The 26,711-nt window shown below is 46.3% G+C and overlaps 1 protein-coding gene across 1 annotated transcript; it reads left to right on the top strand.

Moving 5' to 3' along the window:
- Positions 1–1,017: 1,017 nt before the first annotated feature.
- ANTXRL (ANTXR like) lies at positions 1,018–23,670 on the top strand. Its single transcript, XM_039870917.1, has 12 exons — positions 1,018–1,148; positions 1,955–2,026; positions 4,550–4,631; positions 4,733–4,766; positions 5,788–5,867; positions 5,945–6,013; positions 6,495–6,555; positions 12,258–12,353; positions 19,164–19,233; positions 19,771–19,849; positions 21,906–22,176; positions 23,483–23,670. The coding sequence occupies exons 2-12, from the start codon at positions 1,968–1,970 to the stop codon at positions 23,668–23,670; spliced, it is 1,089 nt and encodes a 362-aa protein (XP_039726851.1). The 5' UTR covers positions 1,018–1,148; positions 1,955–1,967.
- Positions 23,671–26,711: the final 3,041 nt, after the last annotated feature.

Genomic DNA, 26,711 nt, shown 5'->3' with positions numbered 1-26,711 from the left:
GTAAGACACATGTATTTCCCACTTAGACAGAGAGATCATGACCTCAACCCCCTTCAGCCTCTTCACTTTATATTCAGGGACTAAAGTGAGAGCAATGGGAGTGAGAACATGAAGAAAAGACCTACAGTTTTTCTTGCTGGTTGGGGCAGTAATGCTGGAAAAGTCTTCTGTGTCTAGAATGCCTCAGCTTTGTGGGCTAATAAGAAAGAAGGAAAGTAAAATAGTCTGAGTAGCACATCCTCCCTGACTTCAAGCCAGAGATCCTGTTAAGATGTCAGTAAGTGGAGGACAAGAAGAGCCAACATATCAGAATTAGAATGCGTTTTCCAACCACTGCATCCTCCCTCATTTTTTAATCTAACAACCCCACCTAACATGACCAACCATTCTGCCATGCTACCAAAAGTCCCTCATACTGAAGCATACAAGTCTGGTTGGTCAGCCTCCCCACAAGTCACACTGATGAGAGGCACCACAAGGTGACCTAGTAGAGTCACTGATGTTGTATGACAAATATCGGTTATGTGAGGTGAGGAGGAGCTTGCTAAAGGGCCTGTTGGAAAGTGGGGAGGCAGAAATCTGCCCACTCAATGAATGCACCTCATCCCTCTAACTCAGATCTTCTTTATTTTCAGGTCAGACAGTGCGAAAAGCAATTGGGATGACATTCAAAAATATCTAGATGAGCTGGTGAATAAGTACACAAAGTACGGCTGATGTTTTCCTCTTCCAGACAGAGTGCAAAGCTGTTTAGACTCGGTGGGCATGGGAGTCCCTTGGGTCAGGAACACAGAACCCAGGGAGGTGCTCTGAAGTAGAAGCAAGGACAGATCACACTGTTTCCATCAGGTCTCGGTAGCTTTTTTGGCTTCTTCCTGGAGGCCAGGCCATTTTGCAGGGGACATAGTCTGCCCATAAAAACCTCACAGATTAGGAAACAGGCAAACTAGTAACACAGTAACTAAACAGTGCTGAGGGCCAGGAAAAAGGGCAAGGGACAAAGGACTTACATAGCTACTTAAATGAAAAGCAAGGACTTTAAGAAAAATGTCAAGAGTGATTTTACAGAAGAAGTGAAAATTTAAACGGAGTCCTGAAGAATGGGGAACTTCTGGGTAACAGGAACTATCCAAGAGACTTCCTGTAGAGTGAGTGGCTGAAGAGAAGGGTTAACTCAAGGGAAGGCTGGGAGATAAGGCTGGACAGGACAGCTTGAGACTAAGGTGACAGAGGCTTATAATGCCAGGCTGAGGGGCTTAGATCTTTTGCTGTGGGAAATAAGGAGCTATAGATGATTATTGACCAGAAGTGTGAAATGATCTAAGTTGTGCTCCACAAAGAAAGGTATGATAATCATGGTTAAAATAAGTTGAAACAAGAGACAGAAGTAATAGAGTCTTAGAGTAGTGATTTACCTAAGAGAAAATGAAGGTCAGCAAATAATGAAGACAGTGGCTAGGGAGAGAAATGGAAAGAATGTAATGAATGGATGCCAAGAACAAGAATAATTTCTTTGAGAGGAGAGGTAGGGGAAAGACAGGCAAGGAGTGAAGACCTATGAAGGGTCAAAGAATTTTACAGTAAAAGAGGCCATTTGGGAAGCCCTCATTCAGGATGCTAAGTGTCTATCTTCTCATCTATGTGCTGTGTGCATGTGTGTGTGTGTGTGTATATATGTTGGAGGGGGTGAGTGTGAGAGACTTTGAGGAGATTGGGAGTATAGGGATGGAGCAGGATGCCATTCTAGTTCTCTACCTGGAAGGACCAACAACTCCACAGCCCTCAGAATCCTTCACAAAAATTATGGGAACTTCCAGGGTTTGGGAAACGTGTCCTAAAGTGGAAGAGTTGGGGTGGGAAACAGGGAAGTTGTTGTGCACCCCTCTGTGTCTGCTTATTGGTATTATTTTGAGCCTGTGTTTATGGCATCTCATGAAGAGTGCTTCCTCCTCAGCCCGAAACTGCGGATGTCCTTCATCACTTACTCCACAGTGGGCCAAACCCTCATGAAGCTCACCTCAAACAAGTAAGTGCTGTTTTGATCCCCCAAGGAAAGCCCAGTGGGCAGGCTATAGGGAGAGCCAAGGAGTGAGGGGTTCCCTGAGACCTCAGTGGAGAACCCACTGATGTGCAGGCTGAGCTGGCCTGGGCTCCCTCTAGTGCCTACCCTCACTTTCCAGCCCTGGCTCTCTGGCCCCCTCTGACTCCTGGCTGCACTGGCACTGGCTGACCCCGGTGCTTCTAGACCATCCCTGCCCCCTCTAAGCCCTGCCCTCGACCTGAGTCCTTTCCTCGGTGCTCTTCCTTTTTCTTAGAACAGGCTGGCTGTGCGGACTCTGGATCTAGTAGAGCAGATGTATGGATCCTTTGTAAATACTGGCCTATGTTCTGCACCTGCCATGCTGTGTCACTCTCTGCTCTGGGCCTGTGGGCTTTGGGGATAACAGAGACAGACCCAGAGTAGAAGAAGTGGGTGGCATTGAAGGGACAGGCTTCGGTGGAGGGAAGCTAGGTCCCTTGGTGTAACTATGACAGGGATCCTCGTGAGTGGGATCCTCAACACAGGGCTGGGAGAGGTGTTTGAGGAAGGCATGACATACGTGCATCTTAGGAGGGCCATAGAAGGGCCCAGTGGTGTGCACAAAGGCCTGATGGTGAGAAGTTATGGAGATTCTGAGTAGCTGGGAGGTTAAGATTCTGGTGGACACAAAAATCTGAACCCAATTCAGAGTGGGTAAAGCACCAAAGAGAAGTTAAGAAAACTTAGGACAGAAGGGTCCTAGGATTTGTGGGGAAAAGTTGCCGTTCGGGACTTTGGAGAAAATCAGGAACAGCCAAGTGAAGCGGAAACAGCCGGGCTGCAGGGGAGGGGATGTGGTGGTGCCAGTGCATGGAGATAGCACCTCAATGTCTGGCTTTGAAGAGAAGCGGGGAGGGAACTGGCGGCTCTCTCAACAAGAGAAAAATGTGGTTTTGTATGTGCTTGTGGTTTGTATTTTTTTAGAGAGAGAGAGCGAGAGACCTGAGTGGGTTTGAGGTGGATGAAAGCAGGTTCATTGGGAGGAAACTGGAAGTTGACAGAGAGAGAGGCAGAAGGCACTGAATGTGAGCCTCTGGTGGAAGTTGACCTCTGGGCGACAGGAAGACAACTGCCTCCTCTGAGGCAGGGACCTAAGGGCCCAAGCAGGACAAGCCGTGGGGAGACTTGTGGACAGCCTCCCAGGTCTTCCCTGGGGGTGAAAGTGGGGCCATTGTTCATGAGGAAGGGTGTCAGGAGTAGATGCAGGGCTCAGGGAAATGGAAAACTATGAAATCGTGTGTGCAAGGGGGTGACAATTTAAGAGTCAGAGGGCTTGCTGAGGGCACCAGGAGGCTGGTGTCTCTCTCAGGAGCAGAACTGGGAGTAGGACTGGACTGACAGCACCATGGAGAGCCACAAAAAAGAGCAAAGCCTAGAGAGCTGGGTTCTGGAGAGCTGGGGAGAGCTGACAGTTCCAGCATATTTTGAGATGCTGATGACAAAACAAAAATCTTCTGAAGTGTGGTGCCTGGAGCAGAGGGTGTTTGTGCTGGGCTAGGCTGGGCAGGGCCTGGCTTCGCCTCCACCGGCCATGAGTCTCAGTCCTCCTTAACTCCAGGCAGTGCTGGACCTGGGGCTCTCAGATCTCACCCCAGGACAGCAACTCTTCCACTCATGGCAAGAAGCCAGCTTTCAGAGTCCAGGCTCAACTTCACCTTGCTGTGCCAGCTCAGCCCCATCACATTGCATCAGCCTAAACTCAAGCTCCCACCCGTCCTCCCCGCCCTGAGTGTCCCAGCTCAGCCCCTGCTCTCTGCTTTAACAGTGGCTGACAGGCCACATACCCGAGGCAGCCCGTGGCTGACTGATCTTCTGCTTCCATGGGCAGCCCTCAGGGTCACTTCCCCAGCTTTTGGTCTTGTTCTTCAGGAGCATGTGATGGCCAGGAACCTTAGTACTCTAATTAAGCAGCTTGGCTACTTCCTGTAGCACCATTTCAGAAGGAGAAGTGGCTTGGGGGTACTGAGTCATCCCTAGGGTCTATAGCAGGGGAGGAGGTGACAGGGCAGGGGATTAGAAAGATGACCTTTCCAAATTCAGCCTTATCTGTTGAAAGAGAGTGTAACTGTTGGAGGTGCTTCTTATTTTCTACTCACATTGTGAGTACGGGTGTCACATTGTTCATCCATGGATGCTCCCCACTCTGACTATGGATTGTCAAGGCTTCCATGATTTTTATGTGCCTGAGACAGGAATAGGGCACAGAAAACCAGACTATACTCCTGGGACCAGCAAAACAAAGTTGCAAAGCCCCATCAGGTGCTCACCAAATTGGGGACAGAGAAGGCCTAAACAGGCTCATCAATTTCAAAGATGTAGAGCAGAAGTACCATGACAGGGCTACTTTACTATGTCTTCTATTGTCCAGGCAGGTATGCACAGTGCAGAATGACAGCAAGACAGCACGAGGCTGTTTTTTAACACTCAACTATTCATTCTATCTCAACCCCTTTTTAAAATTTTTATCAGACAAGAAATACAAGAAGCTCTTGCCAAACTTAAGACTGTAGTGCCTACAAGCGACAGAAACATGCAGGAAGGATTTAAAAAGGTACAGACTGCTAGAGCTCAGAGTATTTGCTTTGTCAAGTTCTTAGAGTATTACTGTGTCATATCACAACTCTCACCCCACATTCCTTCATTTTATTGCAGGCAAATGAGCAGATTCAGAGAGTTTTTCTTCGAGGTAAGCTGCCTGCTGACTCCATTATAGTCGAGTCCAAAACAGAGCCAGGCAGGGCCTCAGTGAGGTCTGGGTGCAGACCCACCATGGGCATTTCCTAGTGCTGACATTGGAGCAAGATCCTTGCCCTCTCTGTGATAAAGTCTCCTTCTCTGTGCAGTGAGGATAAAAAGCACCACATTGACATTCTCAGAACTACACGGGATCATGTTGGTACATTCTTGGTTCTTATTGAATCCGAGTTGTTTGACCTACAGTTGAGTTGCATGAAAAAGAAAAAGAAAAGTCAGGGGACCTAGAGCAGACAGGATTAAGTTTACAAAAATAAAAAAAGAGCTGCATTTCTCCTTGTTGACCACACATTTTCCTCTTGCACAATCTGGCTCTGACTTTTATTCCTTGCAGCTTTTTCATTTCAGTTGACTTTTGTCCTCTGACAGTGTCTCCAAGAGTGGAAAAGTCTGTGCTGAGCTCAGAAGCATCTTTACTTTTACTGTAGGGTCACAGCTCTGATCAGGAAAGATGTGTGGGTCTGGTAGGGAATGGCATTGAGCTGAGCATGGAATCTGATGCCCAAGTGCCTCTAACCTTGAGTTCTGAACCTCTGGGCCCACAGATGCCACAGGCACTGTTTACAGCAGGAGCCCAGCCTTCCACTCAGTCTTAGAGACACTTGTACAGTGAGGTCTGGCTGCTCCTCTCTGTGATCATCTGAAACGGTTACGCTTGCCCAGTGAAATAACTGGAATTGCCTTTCAGGGCAAAAGCTGTACCATCTTGTTGCAGTGAGAGTTCAGTAGGAAAAACCCGAAGCTATTTCAGCTCAGGGTCCTGGGCTAAGGTCCCTCCTCTGGCTGGAGTTGGCCGCAAAGCCCTCCAGGGGCTCTGGATGGTGGGTACGTGTATTTAGGCCACTTCTCCCTGAGAGGAGAAGGTGCAGAGAGCAGTGTTGTAGTCCTGGTAGCCTGCAGCATGTCAGTCCAGGCTACTTTACTACATTGGCCCCTCCTTTCTTCTCCTGCAGACAGTAATGCTGCCAGCCTGATTATCAGTCTGACCACTGGGCCACTGCTGCCAAAGACAGTTCGTGAAACCAAGAACGAAGTGAGTCCAGCCCATTGTTACCAGCATTTTGCTCCATGTGTTTTGATATTTTATACTCGAAGTCTTTTTCCTCTTAGGTTAACATTGCTCAGAGTATGGGAGCCAAGGTTTACAGCATGGGTGTAAACAAGTATAAGAAAGGCCAGGTAATTCTGAACAGGTAACCAGGGCCGCACCTTATCCAATTTGGGGACTATTTTCAAAGCTAGGTTTCCCAGGGTTCCCCAGAGGATGGACCTATAATCAAGCCCAAGTGTTTGGACAACAGAGAGCCACTTCAGAAACAAATAAGTATTGTGTACAACCTACACACCAGAGTTGCTGGTGTAAAGGCTTTCACTCCCTAAGGCTGGGCAGCTTGCCCATGCCTGAGGCCAGAGACTGTCTCCTGGAATGGGAACCTGCTGTGTCCCCAACACCTGGCTGTGGGTTTAAACCATCTCCTCTTGTTCTTTCAGCTGCTTAAGATTGTAGGAAATAGCCAAATGTATGGGAGGAACGATTACAACACCTTTGATGAATATATTAACTCAGTGAGTGGGGGCTAAATGTGAGAATGGGGGATGGTGTGGCTTCTCACTATGGTTCTACATTCACTTTTTTGACCCTGCTACCTCTTTATTTCAGCTCGTAGAAAATTCTTGTTTAGATGTCATGAAAGAGGACAGTTTCGTTGCCTGTGTAGGAGGTAAGAGCTAGAGTCACTGTTCTAGCCAAAAGAATGTGTGTGTGCATGATGTGTGTGTGTGTGTGTGTGTGTACATTTCTAGTGTAAATGGGTATGTAGTGTGAGTGTATGTGGTCCAAGCATGATGTGAATGGTATGACACTGTATGTTATGTGTGTGAGGTAAGTGTGGTGTCTGACTGTGTGGTGTGTATATGCATGGAGTGTTCATATAGGAATGTACACTCTACACAACTAAGTGAAAGTTCATGTGGGTGTGTAATTATAAGTAAAGATGTCTTGCATAATGACTTGAATTACATGTATTGTGAAAGGATCACACATAAATTCAGTGTAATTACCTTTTGAAATCACAAAAGTTAAAGATGAAATTTAAAATAATAGAATATATATTTAAAACATTCAACAAAACACTACCAAAGAAACTTTAACAATATATATAAAGGACAATATATCAAGACTAATTAGGGATCACCCCAGAAATGCAAGTTTCATACCATATTTGAAATATCAGTGCAATTTACCACATCAGCAAAATGGAGAACGAAAACATGATTATCTCGATGGATGAAGGAAAAGATTTAGATGCAGTTCAACGTCCAAGGTCATACTAGGAACCAAGTCAGACAAAAGGCATCCGTGCACACTAATACTCACAGCAAACACCACACCCAGTGGTTAAATGGGGAGTGCTCCCACTGAGATCTGGAACTTGACAAGGATGCTCTCTCCCCTGTGAGGGTGCCTGCATTAGTGTGCTGAGGGACTTCGAGGAATTACCTTCCTGATAGGAGCCCTCCCTCTGTAATGAGCTCAGACTCGAGAGTTCACATCATTAGGATTTGAGCCACTGAGGTGGATGGATAAGCACAATTGTCCAATGGTAACAGCGCACAGCTAGATCCAGCTGGATCCAGACCCAGGCAGCTGGCTCTGGCCTCTGGGCTCTTTCTGTAAGGCTATAAAGCAATAGGCCATGGGGTCAGATAGAACTGTGTGTGTATCTGAGCTCTTACCCATGGGCTAATAACCTGGAGCAAATGTGGCATCTATGAGCTCCACTTTTGCGTCAAGAAGTAGAAAGAACAATGCCCACCACCAGGTCTGTTGTGAGAGGAAAGGCTGATGGATTTTGCAGGAACTGGCACAGGATCTAGAAACAAGTAGACCCTAATGAACAGTCACTGGTATTAATATCTCCATCATTGATCACTGGCTCTCCCCACCCCACATGCTGAGCCCAGGCTGGGAGAGGAGGGGTTAAAAAACTTGCCGAATGAGAGCCTCTCCAGCTGAGCCAGCTGTTGGTGGCAGCTGCCTGACTCCTCCAGTCTTATGAACCTGGGACCTGGACTGGCAGGCGTGGAGGTGAGCTAGAGACCCCACAACAAGTAGAGTCTTTTCCTGCTTCTCCTGGTTTAAAGCACCCAGCTGTGCAGCGAGCCCAACACCTTCATTTCTCTGATCATGTCCCCTGGACACACACAGGCCATGGTGTCTGAGCAGCATGTGAAACTACAGGTGAGGATGCCAAGTGGTCATACTTCCCCCATGGCAGCCTAGCTGAGGTGACAGGAGCCTGCTGTCTACCCTGTGCCAGTATGACCCAGCAGTCCCTACTCTGACCTTTTAAACTGTTGCCATCTGTGGAAAACTGCCACCCAGCAGGACAGTCACTTAAAGGAAAAAGACAATGCAGGAACCTGGACACCAACCGAAATGGAAGGAGCCCATTCATTAGGCTGTCGCTCTGAATAAAATCAGTGAGGGGGTGGTGTGATGCCTGAGGACATAGGCATGGGGAGAGCATGAGGCCTCTTCAGCCTCTCGGGCTTGCTCTGGGGTGAGCAGAGGCCTCTGCTGGCCTCGCTGCCTCTAGATCTGTGCTCCAACAGATTCTCCACTCGGGGTCCTGGTGCTGAGAAGGCCACTTTCCTAACTCAGCCTGGCCATGGAGTCTGAGACTCCTCTTAGCAAGACACCCTGGCCCTCCAAGGTGTACCCTCTGCTCTAGACCCCTCCTGCTACAGAGGCTGGAGGTGGCTGTGGGGAGCTAGAACAGGTCCAGCTGTTTCTCAGCTGAACAGGTCCAGCCCACCTATTCTTTGCTCACAGGGTACCTTACCCACCAAGACTTTCCTGGTAGAATGTCACCGCTGGTTCCTGTAGCCTTTAGTCTGTCCTTGTCATTAGTCATTTGTCACTAGTTTGTACCATGGCTTCTGCAAGGTTTTTTTCAATCATTCAGTTCTTTGTATTCATTCTAAACTTTAATTATGGAATTACCAAACCTACAGCAAAGTGAAAAAAATTTTACAATGAACTGCCTGCTCTCATTCTCAACTATAAATTAATATCAGACCTTATTTTATCACTTATATATCCATATTTCTCTTTCTCCATCATTCCATCTTATTTTTGAAAAATTTCAAGGTAAATTGAAATATTGTGAATTTCAAGGTAAATTACAGTCATCAGGCTAACTCGCTCTCTAACCCTTCCTCGTGTGTATATTTAACTGTGACTAATCATAATTGAGTTTCATTTTTTAAATGCAGCAAAATTAAGTGTATCATTGGAAGAGTTTTGACAAATACAAAAGACAGCTCTGGAATGCCTGCTGTCCCTCCACTATGATAAATATCCCCCTTTGTTCCACCCTGCTCCCTTCAGAGAAAACTACCATAAATAGTCGATCTTAAATAGGTACATACCCATCTCAATACACTTTATAACGTTATTTTTACATTCATGCAATCATGCCATACATAATATTTCTCAACCTTCTCCACGGTATTCCATTATATGGATGGACCAAATTTATTTCATTACTATCTCTGTTGTCCTTCTTCTGGCTCTATTTTCTTTCTGTGATTTTTACCATGGGAGGTATTGAGATTCAGGCACTGAGAACAGAAGAAATAACTGTATGGACAAAGCAAAAATTCTTTCACTTAAAGTTCCTTCTGTCAAAATTCTGAAACCCTCACCCTGCAGGTTAACAGGACCCTCTTTGGGAGCTGCAGTTACCTAGGGACAGAGAGGGCTCTGCTACAAAGATGAAGGGACAACTGAGCGGTACCTGGGGGCAACAGGGAGCACAAGAGAGGAAGGACGGGCATCTGGGCAGTGGGGCAGTGTGCAGGGTTCCTGAACAGTGCAGGCCCAGACTATGCTCTATGCTGTCAGACGGCCTGCCTTTAGCAGATGCTGTCTCTCCCCTGTCACATACACGGAGGACAGGCTGGGCCTTTCATTCATCTGTGACTGCTCAGGTCTCTCCCAGAGTATTCTGGCACCACACTCACAGTCCTGTGAGCTGAAGACCACAGACCATGTCTCTGAGTACTAGAGAGGCCTTGTCCCCAGAGGAGCCACATGATAGCAAATCAGAATTAAGACTAGAGCAGAAGTGGCGTAAGTGGGTCCTGGGGCTGGCCGTTGAGGTCAGATCCTGGTCCTATACACGTCAGGGATCAGGGAAACCACTTGCCTTCTGGAAGCCCTAGTTACTCTCCCTGTAAAACTGGGCTAGTACTGTCTAGCTCAAGGGGTTTTGTGCTTTAAGAGAGCAAATTAAAGAATGATGCATATTAGATGCTCAGTTACTGGGGGAATAACACTTTGTGTGAACACAGGAGTTCCATGCTTTGGCCTGGCACAGATTAGTGCATTTCTGGTTCCTTCTGGCTTTTTGTTATTGCAAGATGGCCATGCTGGCTCTTTTTGCCACATTTAAAGCCTGATCTCTTCACACTAAGGCAGCGAATAATTCTTCCTCTGACTATACCTAATTATAATATGGATTATTAATTGCGGGTCCTGCCTTGCAAAGAAATACTTCTTTGCAATAAGTAATCCTGGAATATAAATTGCAAATGAACTTCTATGAGACTGATGGGCAGCAGCCCCGCTTAGGGTGGCTTGCTCAAGCAACAGGGCTGTGCAGGAGACATGACCTGCTGGTTCTTCCAGGCAAATACAGAGCCACATGTAACAGTGGGCAGAGCCCTTATGAAATGTGAGCAGTGAATGTGCAGCCTCGCAGAATTGGGTTCGGAAGCAGCATTGCGCTATTGGTTGCCGTGCATGGGAAAAGACATATCACTTGGACACATCAAGCCTGTCCTGAGTGGGCCACATGCTTTTTTCTTAGCACATGTCCATCGGCTGGCCTTTCCCACTCTCTCAAAGCCTCAGTGTTCTCCCCATGGTTCCATGTGGTTCGGGCTCTTCCTAGGTCACAGTAACTGCCATCAGGTACTGTCAGGGGCCAGGCAAGTACGGTGAGCAAGAGGAGTGAGTCAGCCAAGCCAAGGGTGATTGACTGCAGTGTGAGGACTCTTAGAATGAAGGCAAGCTCTGGGCCATGGGGTTCTCCTCCATCTGAGGTGGACAGTGGCCCCTGGCCCACCAATGGATGACATGCAGAAATATGAACCCACTGTTACCAGGTGGTCCTATTTCCCAATAATCTTGTCACTTAGATTATTAAGGAAAAGGCACAGACTTTTAAACCTGATTCCCATTTTTAAGAAACACTTGAAAGCATAATAAAATGTATCAGCAGGCAAGAGTCAGCCTTCCAGGCCAAGAATCTATTTTTTGGGGACAGAGAATTTGCAAACTTGACTTGATTAGCTGGGTGTTGAAAGAAGACCTGATGTAGGAGGAATCAGGGTTGCCAGGTGCAAGGTTATACTGACATAGCTGAGGGGTCGACCTGGAACAAATCAAGCATCTGGGATTGGAATTAGCCAAGGCTGAGCCAGGAGGCACTAATGGAGGCCAGTGACATGGGGCTTGCAGCAGGAAGTCCTATATGTTCTCTTGGCTAACTCCCCAGGAGCCTGGCCCACTAGACGCCCTCTCTGAATACCCTGATATTTACTTCAGGGACCCAGCATTCTGGGGAAATGCTAGGGCCAAGAACTGTACCTTAGCATTCCAATATCTCCATTCTATCATACCGACTGCCTAAAGGAAGTGCTTGGTGAATCCAGGGTGGGTGTGTGAAGCCCATGAAGGGTCAGGACAATTCAGGAAGAGAGTGGCCATCTGCAGACTTTCAGAACCGCAACTAAGACAAGAATTCTCCTTCCATGCTGGAGTCTCTTGTGCAGCATCCTGGGCTCTGTCCTGACTCACCCGACTCCCGCCCTTTGCCCTTTGGTCTCCAGGCTTCTATAGGCACATAGAATGACAGGGAGGAGAAACAGACACCCAAGTATCAGAGAGTCCCAGGGGCACCCAAGCCTGGTACTCAGCCCAGACATGAGACAGAGAAGACTTCAGCTGCATTGTCTTCACTCCTTTCTCATTTATGTAAAGAGGGCCTGGTGGAGAGCACTGCCTGAACCTCTTAGGGGGAACCTGGTATTTCAGCATTGGAAACTCATAGCAGGGTTTGTCCCTGTGAGGGGATAAGGCTGTGTGCCTTTTATGTGCTCCATGGGTCACAGATTGTGGTGAGAAGACCTCTGAGTGCTCAAGGCCCAACTCAGGCTCCTCATAGTGGACCCTCAGGGACACCAGGTGAGAATCTGGTCCACAGAGTGCACAGATGTTTGTTCAGACACAGCTGCTTCCCCATAGGAGTCCCTTGGAAATTCCATTTTGGGGATGCCTGCCATAATTGTGTGATCAGAAGAAAGAGAGCACTCAGCCCCTCCTCACACAGACCTTTGGATGTTGCCCTTGCAGAAATCTACAATCTTGGTTTTTTTGTTAATGGCCTAGAGCGAGCTAAAATGGATAATTACGTCTGCAGATATAATCTGGATACCACCAAAGTCTACAGTAAGTAGCCCCCTTGGTGCTTCTAAATGACAAATTTTCCACACCACATTGTATTCTACTCAACTAGTCAAGCTCTAAAGCTTTTACTGACCACTTGCTGTTTACACTGTGAGGATAGAGGCCATGTAGACACATGCAGGAGGAACCTGACTGGGAAGCCAGCCACCTCTTTCTTCATATGCAAAGCCCAGCACCACAATAGCATCTAGGAGCAGGGCTTGACCCCTGCCACAAATGGGTTTGTCTGCTGAGTCTGCCTCATAACTGCATTCCACCACACTTTCCTTAGCCCTCACTTCCCTTGAGAGCAAGTACCTAAATCCCACGAGTGTGCTGGTGGAAACTGGGGGCAGCTCTGGGACTCTGAATCTGTGCCAGAGGCACTGATAGCTTTCCCAGGAGTGTGTGTTCACCTTCGAGCAAGAGAGAATGCCAACTGCCACGTCTGGGCCCTGGAATTTGGTACAGGCACACACCATATGTGTGACCTTGACCAAATGAGTGTTCTGTTCTCAGTCTCTCTTTTCTTTTCTGTAAAATGGGGCCAGTATGGTAGTGGCACTAAGTCCAATCGCACATGTAGAACAGTAATGTATGAAAGAATTTCATCTTAAAAATGAAAATGCACATATGAACGGAAATACTCAGGCATCAGGTGGACCTCCATGATGAGTGAGTGGCCAGAGGAAGCGCACAGTTGGGGCAGGCCGATGTTGTGTGGGCAGCGCTGAGGTGGGTGTGATCTTCCCCACAGAGTGTGGGGTACAGTTGGATTTTCTGCATCCTTCTCTCCTCTCCCAGTTAGCCCCTTGATACATTCATTTGATATTATTATATCATGTTCAATGACTTCTTATTTCAGGACCATCTGCTAAACCCGGAACAACTGTCCCCCTCACCACACTTCTAGGCCATCTCTCCTTCTTTCCCCTATGTCCAGAAGGGGCAGGGGTCTGCCTTTGCCACATTCTCACACCACACAGGATGTAGATGACCTCAAGGAAATTAGGTTTATTTTGGTCTGTACTTACTCAGGAATGGTTTAAGGACTGAATAACTCCTTTACATAGAAAGCTAACATTTTTTGAGCACTTACTACATCACATAATGTGCCTTACATATACTATCACAATTCTCAAAGGAGACCTATTATTTCTTTGCATGGGTGCAACCAGAGAGAGGAGCCATTAAAGAGTTTGCTTAAGGCCAGCCCCTGATGAAGGAAAAGTTTGAAAGTAGACATAGGTGATCTGATTGCCCAGTCTGAGCGTTTGGCCACTCTGATATGACAGTTCTTGAAGAAGGTGGACACAACCTATCCCCCAGGAAATGTGTCAGATCCTATCTCTGTGGTCTGTGAGTATACTGGTTTTCACTCTGGAGATCACCCGTGTTTCTCTCCAAAAAAGACCTGCAGCAGGAACTCGCATGGGAGAGCCCGTCTCCTAGTTGCGGGTCTCTCAGCAGACCATAAACCCGCACCCAACTAGGGGCTTGCCAGAAGTGTCCAAGCAATGCTATTTATTGTCAGGAGTTCTGATGCACTGAGGATTGATTTCATTGTTTTTAATTTCATTCTCCTCTGATTAAAACATCTAGAAAAACATTTTAAGATATTTAGAAAAGCTTAAACAAAAAATTATTTTTTTTAATATTTTTATTTTCAATTAGAGTTGGCATTCGATATTATTTTATAGAAGTGACTCTCCCACTTAGTCTAGTACCCACCTGGAACTATACATTGTTATTACAATATTATCAACTATATTCCCTATGCTATAATTTACAACCCATGACTCTTTGTAACTACCAGTTTACACTTCTTAATCTGCCACTTCACACATCCTACCAGCCTCCCCACCCAGCAACCGTGCTTTCTATATCTATGAGCTTGTTTCTGTTTTTTGTTTGTTTGTTTGTTTGTTCATTTATACTATTCTCTAGATTCCACATATAAGTGAAATTATGTGACATTTGTCTTTCTCTATCCAATACCCTCAACACAATACCCTCTAGGTCCATCCATGTTTTTGATGATGGAAAAATTTCATTCTTTTTTATGGCTAATAGTCCATTGTGTATATGTACCAATTTTTCTTTATCTATCCATCCATTGATGGACACCAAGGTTGCCTCCATATCTTGGCTGTTGTAAATAATGCTGCAATGAATACAGAGATTAACATGCACATGTTTCTTCAGAGTAGTGTTTTGTGTTTCTTCGGATAAATACCCAGATGTAGAATTGCAGGGTCCACTGTATCTTGTTACAGTCTTTGTTTTAAAGTCTATTTTGTCTGGTATAAGTATTGCCAGCATAGCTCTTTTTGTTGGTTTGTTTTCATTTTCATGAAATATCCTTTTTTATCCCTTTGCTTTTTGTCTGTGTGTGTCTTTCTATCCTAAGAGAGTCTCCTGTATGCAGTATATGTGAGGGTTTTGTTTTCTTATCCATTTATCCACCCAATGTCTTTTGATTGGAACATTTAACCCATTTATATTTAAAGTACTTGTTGATAGATATGTAGTTATTGTCATTTTATTATTCATATTGTTGAACTTTTTTTCTTCTTCTTTCAGAAGTCCCTTTAACATTTCTTGTAATATTGGTTTGGTGGTGATGAATGCCTTTAACTTTTTTTTTTTTCTTATCTGAGAAGCTGTTTATGTGTCCTTCAATTCATAATGACAGCTTTGCTGGGTACAGTCATCTTGGTTATAGGTCCTTGCTTTACATCGCTTTGAATATTTCGTGTCAATCCCTTCTAGCTTGCAAAGTTTCTATGAAGAAATCAGTAGATAGTCTCATGAGAGCTCCCTTTTAGGTAACAAACTGCTTTCCTTTTGCTGCTTTTAAAATTCTCTTTGTCTTTAACTTTTTATATTTTAATTATGGTGTGGCTTAGTGCAGACCTCTTTTGGGTGTTTGGAACTCTGTGCTTCCTGGGCTTGAATGTCTAATTTTTTCACCAGGTTAGGGAAATTCTCTACCATTATTTTTTAAAATAAGTTTTCAATTTCTTGCTCTCTTTTGCTTCTCCTTCTAGTACCCCTTATGATTCAAATGTTGGTACATTAACTGCTGCCCAGAGGCCCCCTAAACTAGCCTAATTTTTTCAGATTTTTTTTCTTTTGCTTCTCTGATTGGCTGTGTTCTGCTACTTTACCTTTCAAATTGCTGATTTAATTCTCTGCTTCATCTAACTTACTGTTGATTTTCACTAATGTATTTTTTTATTTCAGTTATTGTATTCTTCATTTATGACTGATTCCATTTTTATTTTTCTTATCTTTTTGCCGAAACTCTCATTGAGATCATTGAGCATTCTTATAATCAGTGTTTTGGACTTTGCATCTAGTAGTTTCTTTTCTCTATTTTGTTTAGTTTTTTTATTTTTTTTTCTGGAGCTTTGTTTTGTTCTTTCACTTTGGACATGTTTCTTTTCCCTCTATTTTGGTTGCTTTCCTGTGTTTGTTTCTATGTATTAGGTAGAGCTGCTATGTTTCCCAGTCTTAGTAGAGTGTCCTTATGTAATAGGTGTCCTCTGGGGCCCAGTGGCATGGTTTCCCTCATCACCTGAGATTGGTGCTCCCTTATGGGGGTTGTGTGTGTGCTCTCTTGTTGTAGTTGAGTCTTGGTTGCTGTTGGAAAATTAGTGGGTGGGATTGACCGTGAAGCTATTTTGTTGTGAGGGCTGGCCATGACTACAGTAGAGGAGCTGTTGTGTAGTAGTTGGATTTGGAGCAGGATTCACTTTAGTGGGACTCTAGTGCTTTCCCAATCTTCCTTTTGGGTGTGACTTTTGTGCAGATGGTTGAGTGGCTCTCTGGTGTGGTCTAGAGCTAGCCAATATGTGTGTTGGCTCCTGGGCCTCTTAGGAGGAGCCATTTTGCAGGCCAAGGTCAAATACTGCCTGCCCTTCCCCAGGCTACATGGCAAGAGCTACAGAGTCATCTGCAGATGGTTGCCACTTTTGCTAGGCTTGGAGGTGCGTGGACTGGACTAAGCTGTGAACCGAGTCTGAAAGCCACTAGTGCTGAGCTTGGGGTTGCTTACCAAGCAGTATGGGGCATGCTGTGGCTAGATCTTGCTTGTTTGGAGTTTGAGAACCTTGAGGAGAATTTTAAAAAGTCCACATCATGAGCCAAGACAGGCTACTTGTATAGAAAAGCCACTGGAAGCAGCTTGGGTGGGCACACAAGTTGGGTGGAGCAGAGTCTCAGGAAATCACCAGCATGAGGTGAACAGAGTTAGAGACTAAGATATGGTGGCCACCTGCATCTGCATGCTGGATGAGGGGAGAGCTCAAAAAAGAAACTGTGGTTTCTGCCTGCATCTCTGTCTGAGAGAAAGCTGTCCCTCCAGCCCCCACCCTGAAGCCAGACAATTTAGTTCCTTGCTTTATGTTCCTGGCACCTTTCTAGTTGCTGCCCCAGCATTGGAACTTAGAGTGAGTGAATTTGTTAGTAAGTCCATGCATGGCCCTTTAAGAGGAATGCCTGGGACTTCACCAGAACTCTATCTCACTCGACCACAATCTCCACTGGTCTTCACAGCCAGAAATTGTGGGGACTTCTTTTCTTGACACTGGAACCCTGTGTCTTGACTGAGGAGCCTGATGCGGGGCTGTGATCCCCTGTTCCTAAGGGGGGGCTTCCACAGCCAAGATATCCTTTCCAAGTTTTAACCGCCACATGTGGGTCTGAGACCAACTCATTCTGCATCTCCACCCTTTCTACTCGTCTCAAGTGGTTTCTTCTATATATCCTTAGTTAAAAATCTTTTCAGATAGACAACAGGCAATTCTCAATGATAGTTGTTCTGTAGTTTAGTCATAATTTTGATGTGTTCACAAGAGGAGACAAGCACAGTGTTTACCTACTTCACCATCTTGACCAGAACTACTTATAACTACGAATTTCTATTTCTTAATCCCTTTAGCTTTTTCACATAGTCCCCGAACTCTCCTCGCATCTGGCAACCATCAGTTTGTTCTCTGAATCTATGAATCTGTTTCTGTTTTGTCTTTTATTTATTTTGCTTTTTAGATCCACATATAAGTATCATTATTTGGTATTTGTCTTTCAGTTTTTCATTTATTTCATTTAGCGTAATACTCTCTAGATTCCTTCATGTTGTTGCAAATGGTAAGATTTCATTTTTTCATGGCTGAGTAATAGTCCATTGTCTATAAGAACCACATCTGCTTTATCCAATCATCTACTGATGGGAAGTTAGATTGCTTCCATAATTTGGCTATTGTAAATAGCACTACAGTGAACTTTTAAATCAATGTTTCTATACGTTTATACTACCTGTCTTAATAGTGTAACGATTTTATAACTTAAAAAATCTTTAAAAAGTGGCAGCTGAAGTATTTGGTTTAATCAACATTGGTTTGAGAACTCCTTTCTTGTCAAACATGCTTTGCTGCCACCTTGTTCTCCTGGTTCTGGACTATAACACCCTATGGGAAAGACAATCACATTCTTAGAAATTTTTTCCCACTAATCCCAACCATTCTACCCTTCAGACACAAATCCTTTCCCCAAACCATATTTGGTGATTACTTTCATTATTGGCACCAATGAAGGGGTAAAATAATTCAAGAGTTCATAGCCTATCTGACAATTGAGTTAGAACCGAAAAGCTGGTTCATGTGGAAATGACCATTCTGTATGGAATAACCCGGACCTATGGCTATAGTCCAAGGATGTAAAAAGAGTTTGGGCCCAGAGCGAGAAGGTATCCCAGCTACAAGTTATGGAACTGTTCTGAGCTGCTGAAATGCCACCTTCCAAAACCCCCACAAAATAACAGAAAACAAAAACAAACAAAGAAAGCCCCAATTCCCTGCTCAAGCCTCCCATCTCAATGAAGAGCACCACCATTTACCCCATCACTCTGGTCAAAACCTGCACATCTCCCTTGATTCCTCTTCACTTTCATCCCTACATTCAGTCCACCGCAAGTCCTATTGCCCCTTTGTCCAAAACATATCTAGATCTGGCCAGCACCTCATCTGATGCATTATACTTATACTAAAACCTGAACGTCTTCCCAAGATCCATGTGGATCCCCCCAGTTCTCCTATTTGCCTGCTTAACAAGCATGGCAAGTTATGCCTCAGGGCCTTGGTACATGCACTCTGATGGCCCGGACACTCTTCTATGGGATCTTTCTCTGGCTTTCCCTCATCTGCTTGTAGTTCCAGTACCGTCTCTTTAGAAAGATCTTATTTTTAATAGAAATTTCCAGCAATATACAAAAGTAGGAAAAAATGTATAATGAACTTGAAACAGCCACCACCCTACTTATCATAATTATTAATTCTGATAAATATAATTTAATTGATACCTTTACCATTAATTATTTTGAAGCAACAGACATTGATGTATTTCATATATAAATATGTCAGTTTCTTAAAGAGAAATCGTATCTTTAAAGATAGCATAGGTCACCCATTTCTAAGCAGCTGTCACTTCTCCTCCATTCACTATCCCTTGTTTATTGATGTCACAGTACTTTTCACTCTTGCGCATTTACCTTGTTCATTGTTATTTCATTATCTATGTCTTTTTCCAATCTCTGAAATATAAGGCTTTTGAAAGCAGAGACTCCGCCTGCATCGTTCCCATTAAACCCAGAACACTACATGGTGCCTGGAGCATGGCATGTGCTCAGAAGTAAAGCAGAGAAGAGAAACTGGCATCTTCCAAAATGTTACCTCTGCTTGCTCAGGTCAGGCAGAAGGGAAATGGGTAAATGGACATATCCATTGACATTATTCTCTTGTGACTGTCTTTTAGGCAAAAAATCCACTAATATTACAAGTGAAAAACTAATATGCCCGGGACATGTATTTGAGAAAGCTGGACAGTAAGTATTTTGAGTTGGAAGAAGGTGGGCAATTTTGAGCCCCATGAAGTATCTATAATGTGGGGTGCCACCTCTGCCTGGACACTGCTTGCCTGTCTCTGGGAGGTTTCAGGGAACTCTCCAAAATCACCCTTGTTGGTGGTAGTCCCTCAAGGTGCTCAGGGATCTGCTGTGACCTGTTTCTGTTGAGGGAGCAGGATGGGGGAGATGATGTGCCCAAAGGATGGTAACTTTGCTCCTGGCAGCCTTTTCATGCTAAGCCAACATATTCTACAAATGCAGAACAGCGGCAATAGTGACACCAAGCAACTATCCTGGTCACTTATATCATGGCCACAAGAGGATCTGACCCCATGCAGGTCTCCCCACTGCCTTGTCAGTCTTCCTTGCAAAAATTAACCTTGTAGTGCCTTGGATAAATTCTCCTTACCCATGTTATCTGCTTTTGGAGGAGAGCTGTGCCCTACAGGTAGAGGCAAGTTCAAGAACCATGTCTATCCAGGCAGGCGGTCACCATCTACTCTTTTGGTTCTTTAGGGTGGTCATCGTTGAATACAGCCTCGACAATAGTGTCAGCTTTGAAAACATAACCTTGAAAGTCACCAGTAAAGACTGTGTGAGTATTAGGATGAGCCTGTGCAAAGCACTAGAGGGAAAGACACCTTGTGGAGGCAAGATCCCAGGAAGGCCCAGAAGGTAGCTTGTGCAGACAGCCATCTCACAACCCATTCTAGGCCCTTAGACCTTCGTGGAAGAGCTATCCTTTCCCTTCAGGTTTGGGTATTACCCTGGAAGTGTGTCTACAAGACACCTGGGTATAACCAGCTAACAAGGTTTTGCAGAACTCCTTTTTTTGTGTGAACCAAGTGTCATTGAGGCACATGGGAAGATCAATTAATTAGAGTTCTAATCAGACTCCAAAAATTATGCCGAGGCTCTACTACTCTGTCCCCCACTTTGCCACCTCCCCTGGCCTAGAAGTGAGTTTAAAATCCATCTGGATTCCAACTGAGGAAAGTGGGAGAAACTAGGAGAATATGTGCTAGGGGCAGAGTCCAGAACCTCTAGGGCAAATGGACCCTGAAAATCCAGGCCGAGGAACAGGGGATCTGGAGGGTAAGACCAACAGTGGCCCAGTATAGTCAGAGTATGCTCCCATTGAACTGGTGAGGCTGTGGAAAGGCTCTGAACATACTTATGATCATCACAGCTCCTAGTCCCCAAGCCTGCTTGGGGAACACTAGCTGTCATTTTGAGATGTCATCAGTCTCCTTTCTTCCTCTCATCCTTTCTACTGCTCTTCAGCTGTCCCTCTCTAACTCTCTCTGACCTCCACAAGAAGATTATCTCTCTTATTTGTGGAGAAACTTCAGGGCTGTAGAAAAGGCCAGGGATTCTGCCCATAGAGGGGCACCTGAAAATGAGGTGCTACTCCACAGGTACCCACTTTTTGGAGCTCCACATCATGTGGGCCACTTAACCCAGAAGCATGACATGGGCAACAGGGAACATTAGCATGGAGAAGAGAAGTGATTGAGAGGAGGTTCCCTTGTACCTAATTGCCACCACCACTTTTATGTCCAGTATCAACCCTCCAGCTTGTGAGGGTTCAAAAGTGCTGACATGCCTCCATCTGTATCTGTCTTCACTTGTCCCTGGATATCCACTCACAGGTCAGCAAACTGAACTGACACATTTGCCCATCAGAAGTCCCACCTTTCAACAAGCACAGAGAACAACTTGAGCAGCCTTTTGGTTGCAGGCCTAGCACAGCGACATCACCATCAGCCTCGACTTTCCCTCTCCTTTCATCCGCCTTGTCTCCTGGGCACAGGCTCTCTCACCCTCCCCTCTCAGTTTTCTCTGACAGCACAGCTCTGGGTTTAGGGGAGGGCTGTGCAGCATGTGAGTCCACAGATGCCCTTGATTCTAAAAACAAGAAGACAATAGATCCCATTCCTTAAGCCCCGACATGGGCCTGTCCTGTGCTAGGACTTTCTACAAATTCTCTCTAAACCTCACAAGTACCCACTCATTTCCTCCTTACAGATGAGCAAATAGAGACTCAAAGAGATTGAGTAGCTTTGCCCAAGATTGCAGTTCCTAGAGGTGAAGAGAGAGGCTATGTGGAGATGGAGCAGGGTCTCCCACCTCTGCTCTTGCACCCCCACCTCTCAGTGGGCCCCAGCAGCACTCCCTCACTTATCTGAGTATCTAGCAGTTGTGGTTCCCACAAAATACTTGTCTTGTTAGCCAAGGCCTGCAGTGAGAGCTTGCTTGTCACTCCATGGAGTATCCCAGACTTCCCTGACAGGACTTTGGGACAGAGCCTCTTGATCAGTAGTTCATGGCTCCCCATTGGTTCCAGTTCCAGCCCTAGTCACCTAGCTCCACCATAATCCCTGAAAGCGAGGCAACCTGAGGAGAAGGGAAATACTTGGACAAGGCAGTTGGTTGGTGATGCGTGGTGGTAGCCACCTGGGAAAAGACCACCCAGTTCCATCACAGACTTTTGGCATGTGTGCTTTCTGCAGGATAAAGAGACGACTGTCTCCCCAACTACCCAATCACCTGCTTACTTCTATCCAGCCTTTACCACCTGCCCCACCCATCCCCGAGACCTATATCCACCATCACCCCATAAGCTATCCGCCCTTGCCCTGTTCTTTAAGCTTGTCACCAGCTCTTACCTTGTCACTATTTCTTACCACCTAGCGCCTGTGTCCACCATATACTTACCCTGTCCTTTTTGCCACCTCATTGGCCACTGCCTATCTCATCCCCTCACTGACCACCTGCTGAGCCAATCTGCTTATATGTGCGCCTCGCCCACCGCCTCCCCCACAGTTCATACCCACTATGGGCAATCTGTACTTGGTTGGCTTCATCTTGGTTCTGCTCATGTTCCCGTTGCTGTTCTGCTGCATCCGGTGCTGCAAGAGGGTGAGTGACTCCTGCCCACACGGCTCTGTGACCAAGGTTCACTGCTAACCATCCCAAGGTAACAATGACCTGCCTGGTCCATGATCCTGTCTGTGGGAAGCTTCTCATCAGCTACAATATCATTACATAAGCAGTTAGAGGTACATAACTCTGTCAGGCATTCCTAGGCACAGACATAGCCTGGGATTCTCAGGGGCCTACTGCCTAGTGCTTGCCTCAGAGAGGTGGCCTATGGGCTGTCTTGGACCTGGGTAGAAATTACCTCAGACCCTTGAAAACAAAGCTGCCTCACAGCAGACAGGTGTCTGAAGACTAAGTTGGATGTTAGGCCTGGCGGAGATCACTGCTGGTGAAGGAAGTAGAAGTGGTTCCACAGGAGGCACGAACAGCCCCAGAGGGAAAATGATGCTGGTAGGAGGATTTGTAACCTCTGGGGCAGTTGTGTCTTTGAAAACCAACATGGGTCTCTGCATATCCCTAGTGCCTTCTGTTATTTATTCTTCAGTCATTACTAAGCACCACTATGTACTGGACCCCATGATGGGCACAGAGGGACAGAAATGAGGTGACCACCATCCTTGCAGGAGCTCAGAGTCTGGTATCTGGTCTGTTATTGGTTCCAGGGGCGGGGGAACTATGGAGGGGAAAATGTCAACTTTGTAGGGTGTGGGAAGTGCCCTGTAAAACCAGAGCAACAGCAAAAGACAGAGACTGGCCCCTGGGAGGTGGGAAGCAAAGGCACTGGCTACCTGGGTTTGTAAAGACATAGGCCAGTGAGCTGGACGAAGAAAGAGGAAAAGCAGAAGGGTAAAAGAACAGAGCAAACCAGCAAGAAGCAAGCAGGTCCAATTTCTGCAAATGGGGGGAGCATTGAAGAGAGAAAGCCTGTGGGTGGGAGAGAATATCATCCCTGAAGGCTGCGAAGCCAAGGAGGGCTGCATGGGGATGGAGATGCAGGGGAGAGAGAAAGGAGAGTGAGCCCTGTGCTCTGTCTTCATATGATGGTGGGCAGCTGAGAAAAACTACTACGTGTGGTGCCTCTACCAGGGACCAGACTCCTTAGTCTGGCTGTATCCCATCGACCCCCACAGGAAGCTGTTGATTCTCTTTTGATAACTGAGGAGCATGAGGCTCAGGGAGATGGAGCCTGTTGGCCATGAACACTCAGGCAGTGGGCACCCAGAATGACACCCTAAAGTCCATGTTCAGTCCTGCTGCTGAAGAGCAGGGTCCCCCCTGTCTACATGGCTGAGCCAGAGACCTCCACACACCTTCCAGCTGTACTTATGTCTCTTTATCATTCTAGACCATCAAAGTACCACCATCAGTGTAACTGATAAAGATAAGTTGTGGTTTTGTCTTGATGTCGTCAGCAAGCCCAATGTGCACTATGCCTTTGACAATGAGACTTTTGGCAGCCTGTGGGGCTATTCCGCCCCACACACCAAGAGATCCACCTACCTGGGGAGAAAGCTGGGAGAAAGAAGAGGGTGACAAAAGCAGGGGTAGCCCCAGAAGGACTAGGAAATCACAAAACGCCACCCAGACAAAACCCTCCCTGTGCTTGTGTTCACAACACAGCCTGATCCGGGGCCTTTGTCACTGCATTAACAGCTTGGGAGAGCCTGTTTCAGCCACTTCTATGATCCCTACTGAAAGAAAAGGTGCTTTGTTGTCAATTCCCAAAGGACTGTTTGTAGGAGGTATCTTGCCCAGGAGGAGTTGAGCTTTAGGAAAAGGAGCCACAGGTCAGGGTCCTGGTCCCCACTCCGAGCGCTGGTGTACATTAAGCTCCAACTCCTTGGTGTTCTCCCTGTCTCCTGCCAGAGTAAGGGGCTTGGCTGGGGGTGGCCTGTAAGGACTTCAGGGCTGAGAAGGATGGACAGACTGTGATCTGGCACTGAGCTGTGAGGGAGTCTCAGACCAGATGAGCACAGGGACCAAGGGTTAGGTGCACATGTTGTAGCTTTCCAGGATGGGGACCCATAAGAAGCATTTGTACCTGGGCCATGGTATCCCAGAAACGGGGGACATGGCCTGGGAACTGGTGGAAAACAGGCCTAAGATTCCAAGCACATGTCCCAGAAGGTTGCTGTGCTGGTTGCAGTGTGGCCTGTGGGGAGGCTGGATCCACCAGAGTTGGGTGAATACAACCCTGCTAATGCTCACCCTCCTGACAGCCCTCCATTACATCATGTATTCCAAGACCAGGCTTCTCCAATGAGGGCAGCTTCAGGTAAACCAAGAACAGGAAAGAATTTTCTGGCCTTCCTAGAAAGAGCCATATTTGCAAACTAAAAAGAGTTTGCTTGTGTTTCCCACATTCTGTTATGTACAGGCTGCCACTCATTTTTTCCTTAACTTCTCCAGTAAATATGTACCAAGTGGCTAAAACCTGACAGGTGTCGGGGCAACAGATGGCATGTTTTGTACCCAGTGGCTGCCAGACAAGGAAGAAGACAGTGTTTTCTCTTCCTAGGAGATAAAAACATGTCCAACTGTGATTATCTCTTGTTGCGGGTGCCAAGAAAACAGGATACGAAGGATGGAGGTGAGAAGGGTTCTTAAGAAGGGAGCCGTGATACCCAGTCTAGGGTGTAGGAGGAGAAAGACAGCTTGTTCATGTCACATAAGCCTGAGACCCAAAGGTGTGGCTTATGTGAGATGAGAATTATAGGCAATGGACTTTGAGCTCTTGGGTCCCCACTCCAGAGTCTCCCCTTGGAACAAGCCTGGTTAAGGGATGTTGGTGGCTGACTCACAGTTGGCCAGTCCCTGGTTCTCACAGAGGTTGTCATCAGCTCCACCATTGGCTTGGGTTTCATTGATCAGTAGATAAATGAGTAAAAACAAATTGAATCACTGATAAACTGGCAGAAGTCAGAAAAATAAAGGTTCTGAGCCAATTTTATACCACCATTAATACTACTCAGAAATGCCAATGGCTTCTACTGTTCTCACAAAAGTCTCCTCAGCAGAATGCCCTCACAGCATTGTCTTTGGGTCCCTTTGATATGCAGCAACAAGGAATGCATGGTAGAGGGAGACTGAAGTAAATGTCCTTTCTCCAGGAGGTCCTATTGTCCATTCTGGTGAGGGAGAATCCAACCTGGCAGGGGTGAAGAGAGGAGAGCATGAAGTGACAGGGATAGAGAAGGCTCAGCCCAGGTGGCTGGTTTGAGGAATAAAGATCACCACCTTCTCTGATCAGTTTATCTCCATCCCCTAGTCCTACCTCTTTCCCTATCAGATCCATGCTTCCTCCTTGGGATTTAGATGGCAGCTGGAGAGCTGGTTCTGCCTCACCTCTGACAGTCAGTGTTGGGGCATAGAGAAGTCACGACATACCTTCTAGATAAAGAGGAAATCACTTGCCAGAGTCTTGCATCTGTTCACAGGGCCTGACCTCACCCCACTCCTCACCCCCAACACACACACACACACACAACCAATTCCTCAGAGAGTTCAGAACGGCAGGGTCCTACAGCCATGATGCTTCTACCACTGGGTCCGGAGTCAGTCCTAGTCTTTTTTTTTCCTTCCCTTTCTTCACTGTCTACCACACCCAGTAACAAGAACATGCTCCTGAGCAGAACATGGGTCCTCTTCCCTGCCTTCTCCTCACGTGCCCCACAAGTACATGCCTTCATCATCCTGCTCAACTCCTGCCCAGGTCCCCCGTGCCCATCTATGTTTTCCCTTCAGGATCTCTCCTTGGCTCCAAAAAATTGCCTCCAACATTTGAACTTTTCCTCTAAGAGTAGTCCCAGACTTCTACACAAAAAATACTGATGAGTTCCAGATCCTAAAGAACGTGTGACCCACAGTGCCAAACTCCCAAACATACAAGCTGCCTCGCTCCTGCCCCAGGTCTAGGCTGCAGCGATGTCTCCGCAAGTTCCTGGGGACAGAACCCTCAGGATCTGTCCATGAGCCAGAGGGGACTCTACTTTCTGGAGGCAGTGTTCGTGCCTAGAGCTTCCTCACAGCTACATCTGCTTTTCAGGGCAAACTGGATACCTTGTGTGACTTTGTTCAAAGCTGCAACCAGGTAAGCAGAGGCACATGATGCTCCCCATGGGCTAAAGGCCTTGCTTTTTGCCTTTGACAGTTTTTCTCTGAGACTGTGGATCAGAGAGTCCTATCTAGGCATCTGCCAATGAGGATGCTCAATACGTGAAGAAATGTGGCTCAGGAGCCTCCCAGGTTGATGATGGACATGATACCATTGCATTTCCCTTACATGTGGTCTCAAGAGTGTGAGGAAACTCTTATCTAAAGCATTACTCCATACTTCCCAACTTAAGTAAAAAGAGCTAGAGAGCAAGGCAGTCCAGCGAGTTCTATTGGGCACACAGTCCATTATCTCTTCCCACTGACCACCTGACCCTGTGGGTCTGCTGACTCCACAGCATTCATTGAGCATCTCTTCAGTTGGTCACTCAGGTGCCAGAAGTAGCGGTGAGCATGGTGACACCCTCCCCCCACCCCAATGTTGTCTGACCAGCACACTCTGGTTTTACCAGGTAGTAAAG

Source organism: Pteropus medius, unplaced genomic scaffold (genome assembly GCF_902729225.1).
Source record: "Pteropus medius unplaced genomic scaffold, Ma_sr-lr_union100, whole genome shotgun sequence".
In the NCBI taxonomy this organism is placed as follows: domain Eukaryota; kingdom Metazoa; phylum Chordata; class Mammalia; order Chiroptera; family Pteropodidae; genus Pteropus; species Pteropus medius.
This window is presented reverse-complemented; position numbering and strand designations above follow the sequence as displayed.

Bases quoted from the DNA above. Each gene is read 5' to 3' on its own strand.
- ANTXRL (XM_039870917.1), top strand. From the start codon at position 1,968: ATGTCCTTCATCACTTACTCCACAGTGGGCCAAACCCTCATGAAGCTC. The intron at 6,014-6,494 runs GTAATTCTGAAC...TCTTTATTTCAG, and splicing joins ACAAGTATAAGAAAGGCCAG to CTCGTAGAAAATTCTTGTTT. The intron at 6,556-12,257 runs GTAAGAGCTAGA...TTGCCCTTGCAG, and splicing joins TTTCGTTGCCTGTGTAGGAG to AAATCTACAATCTTGGTTTT.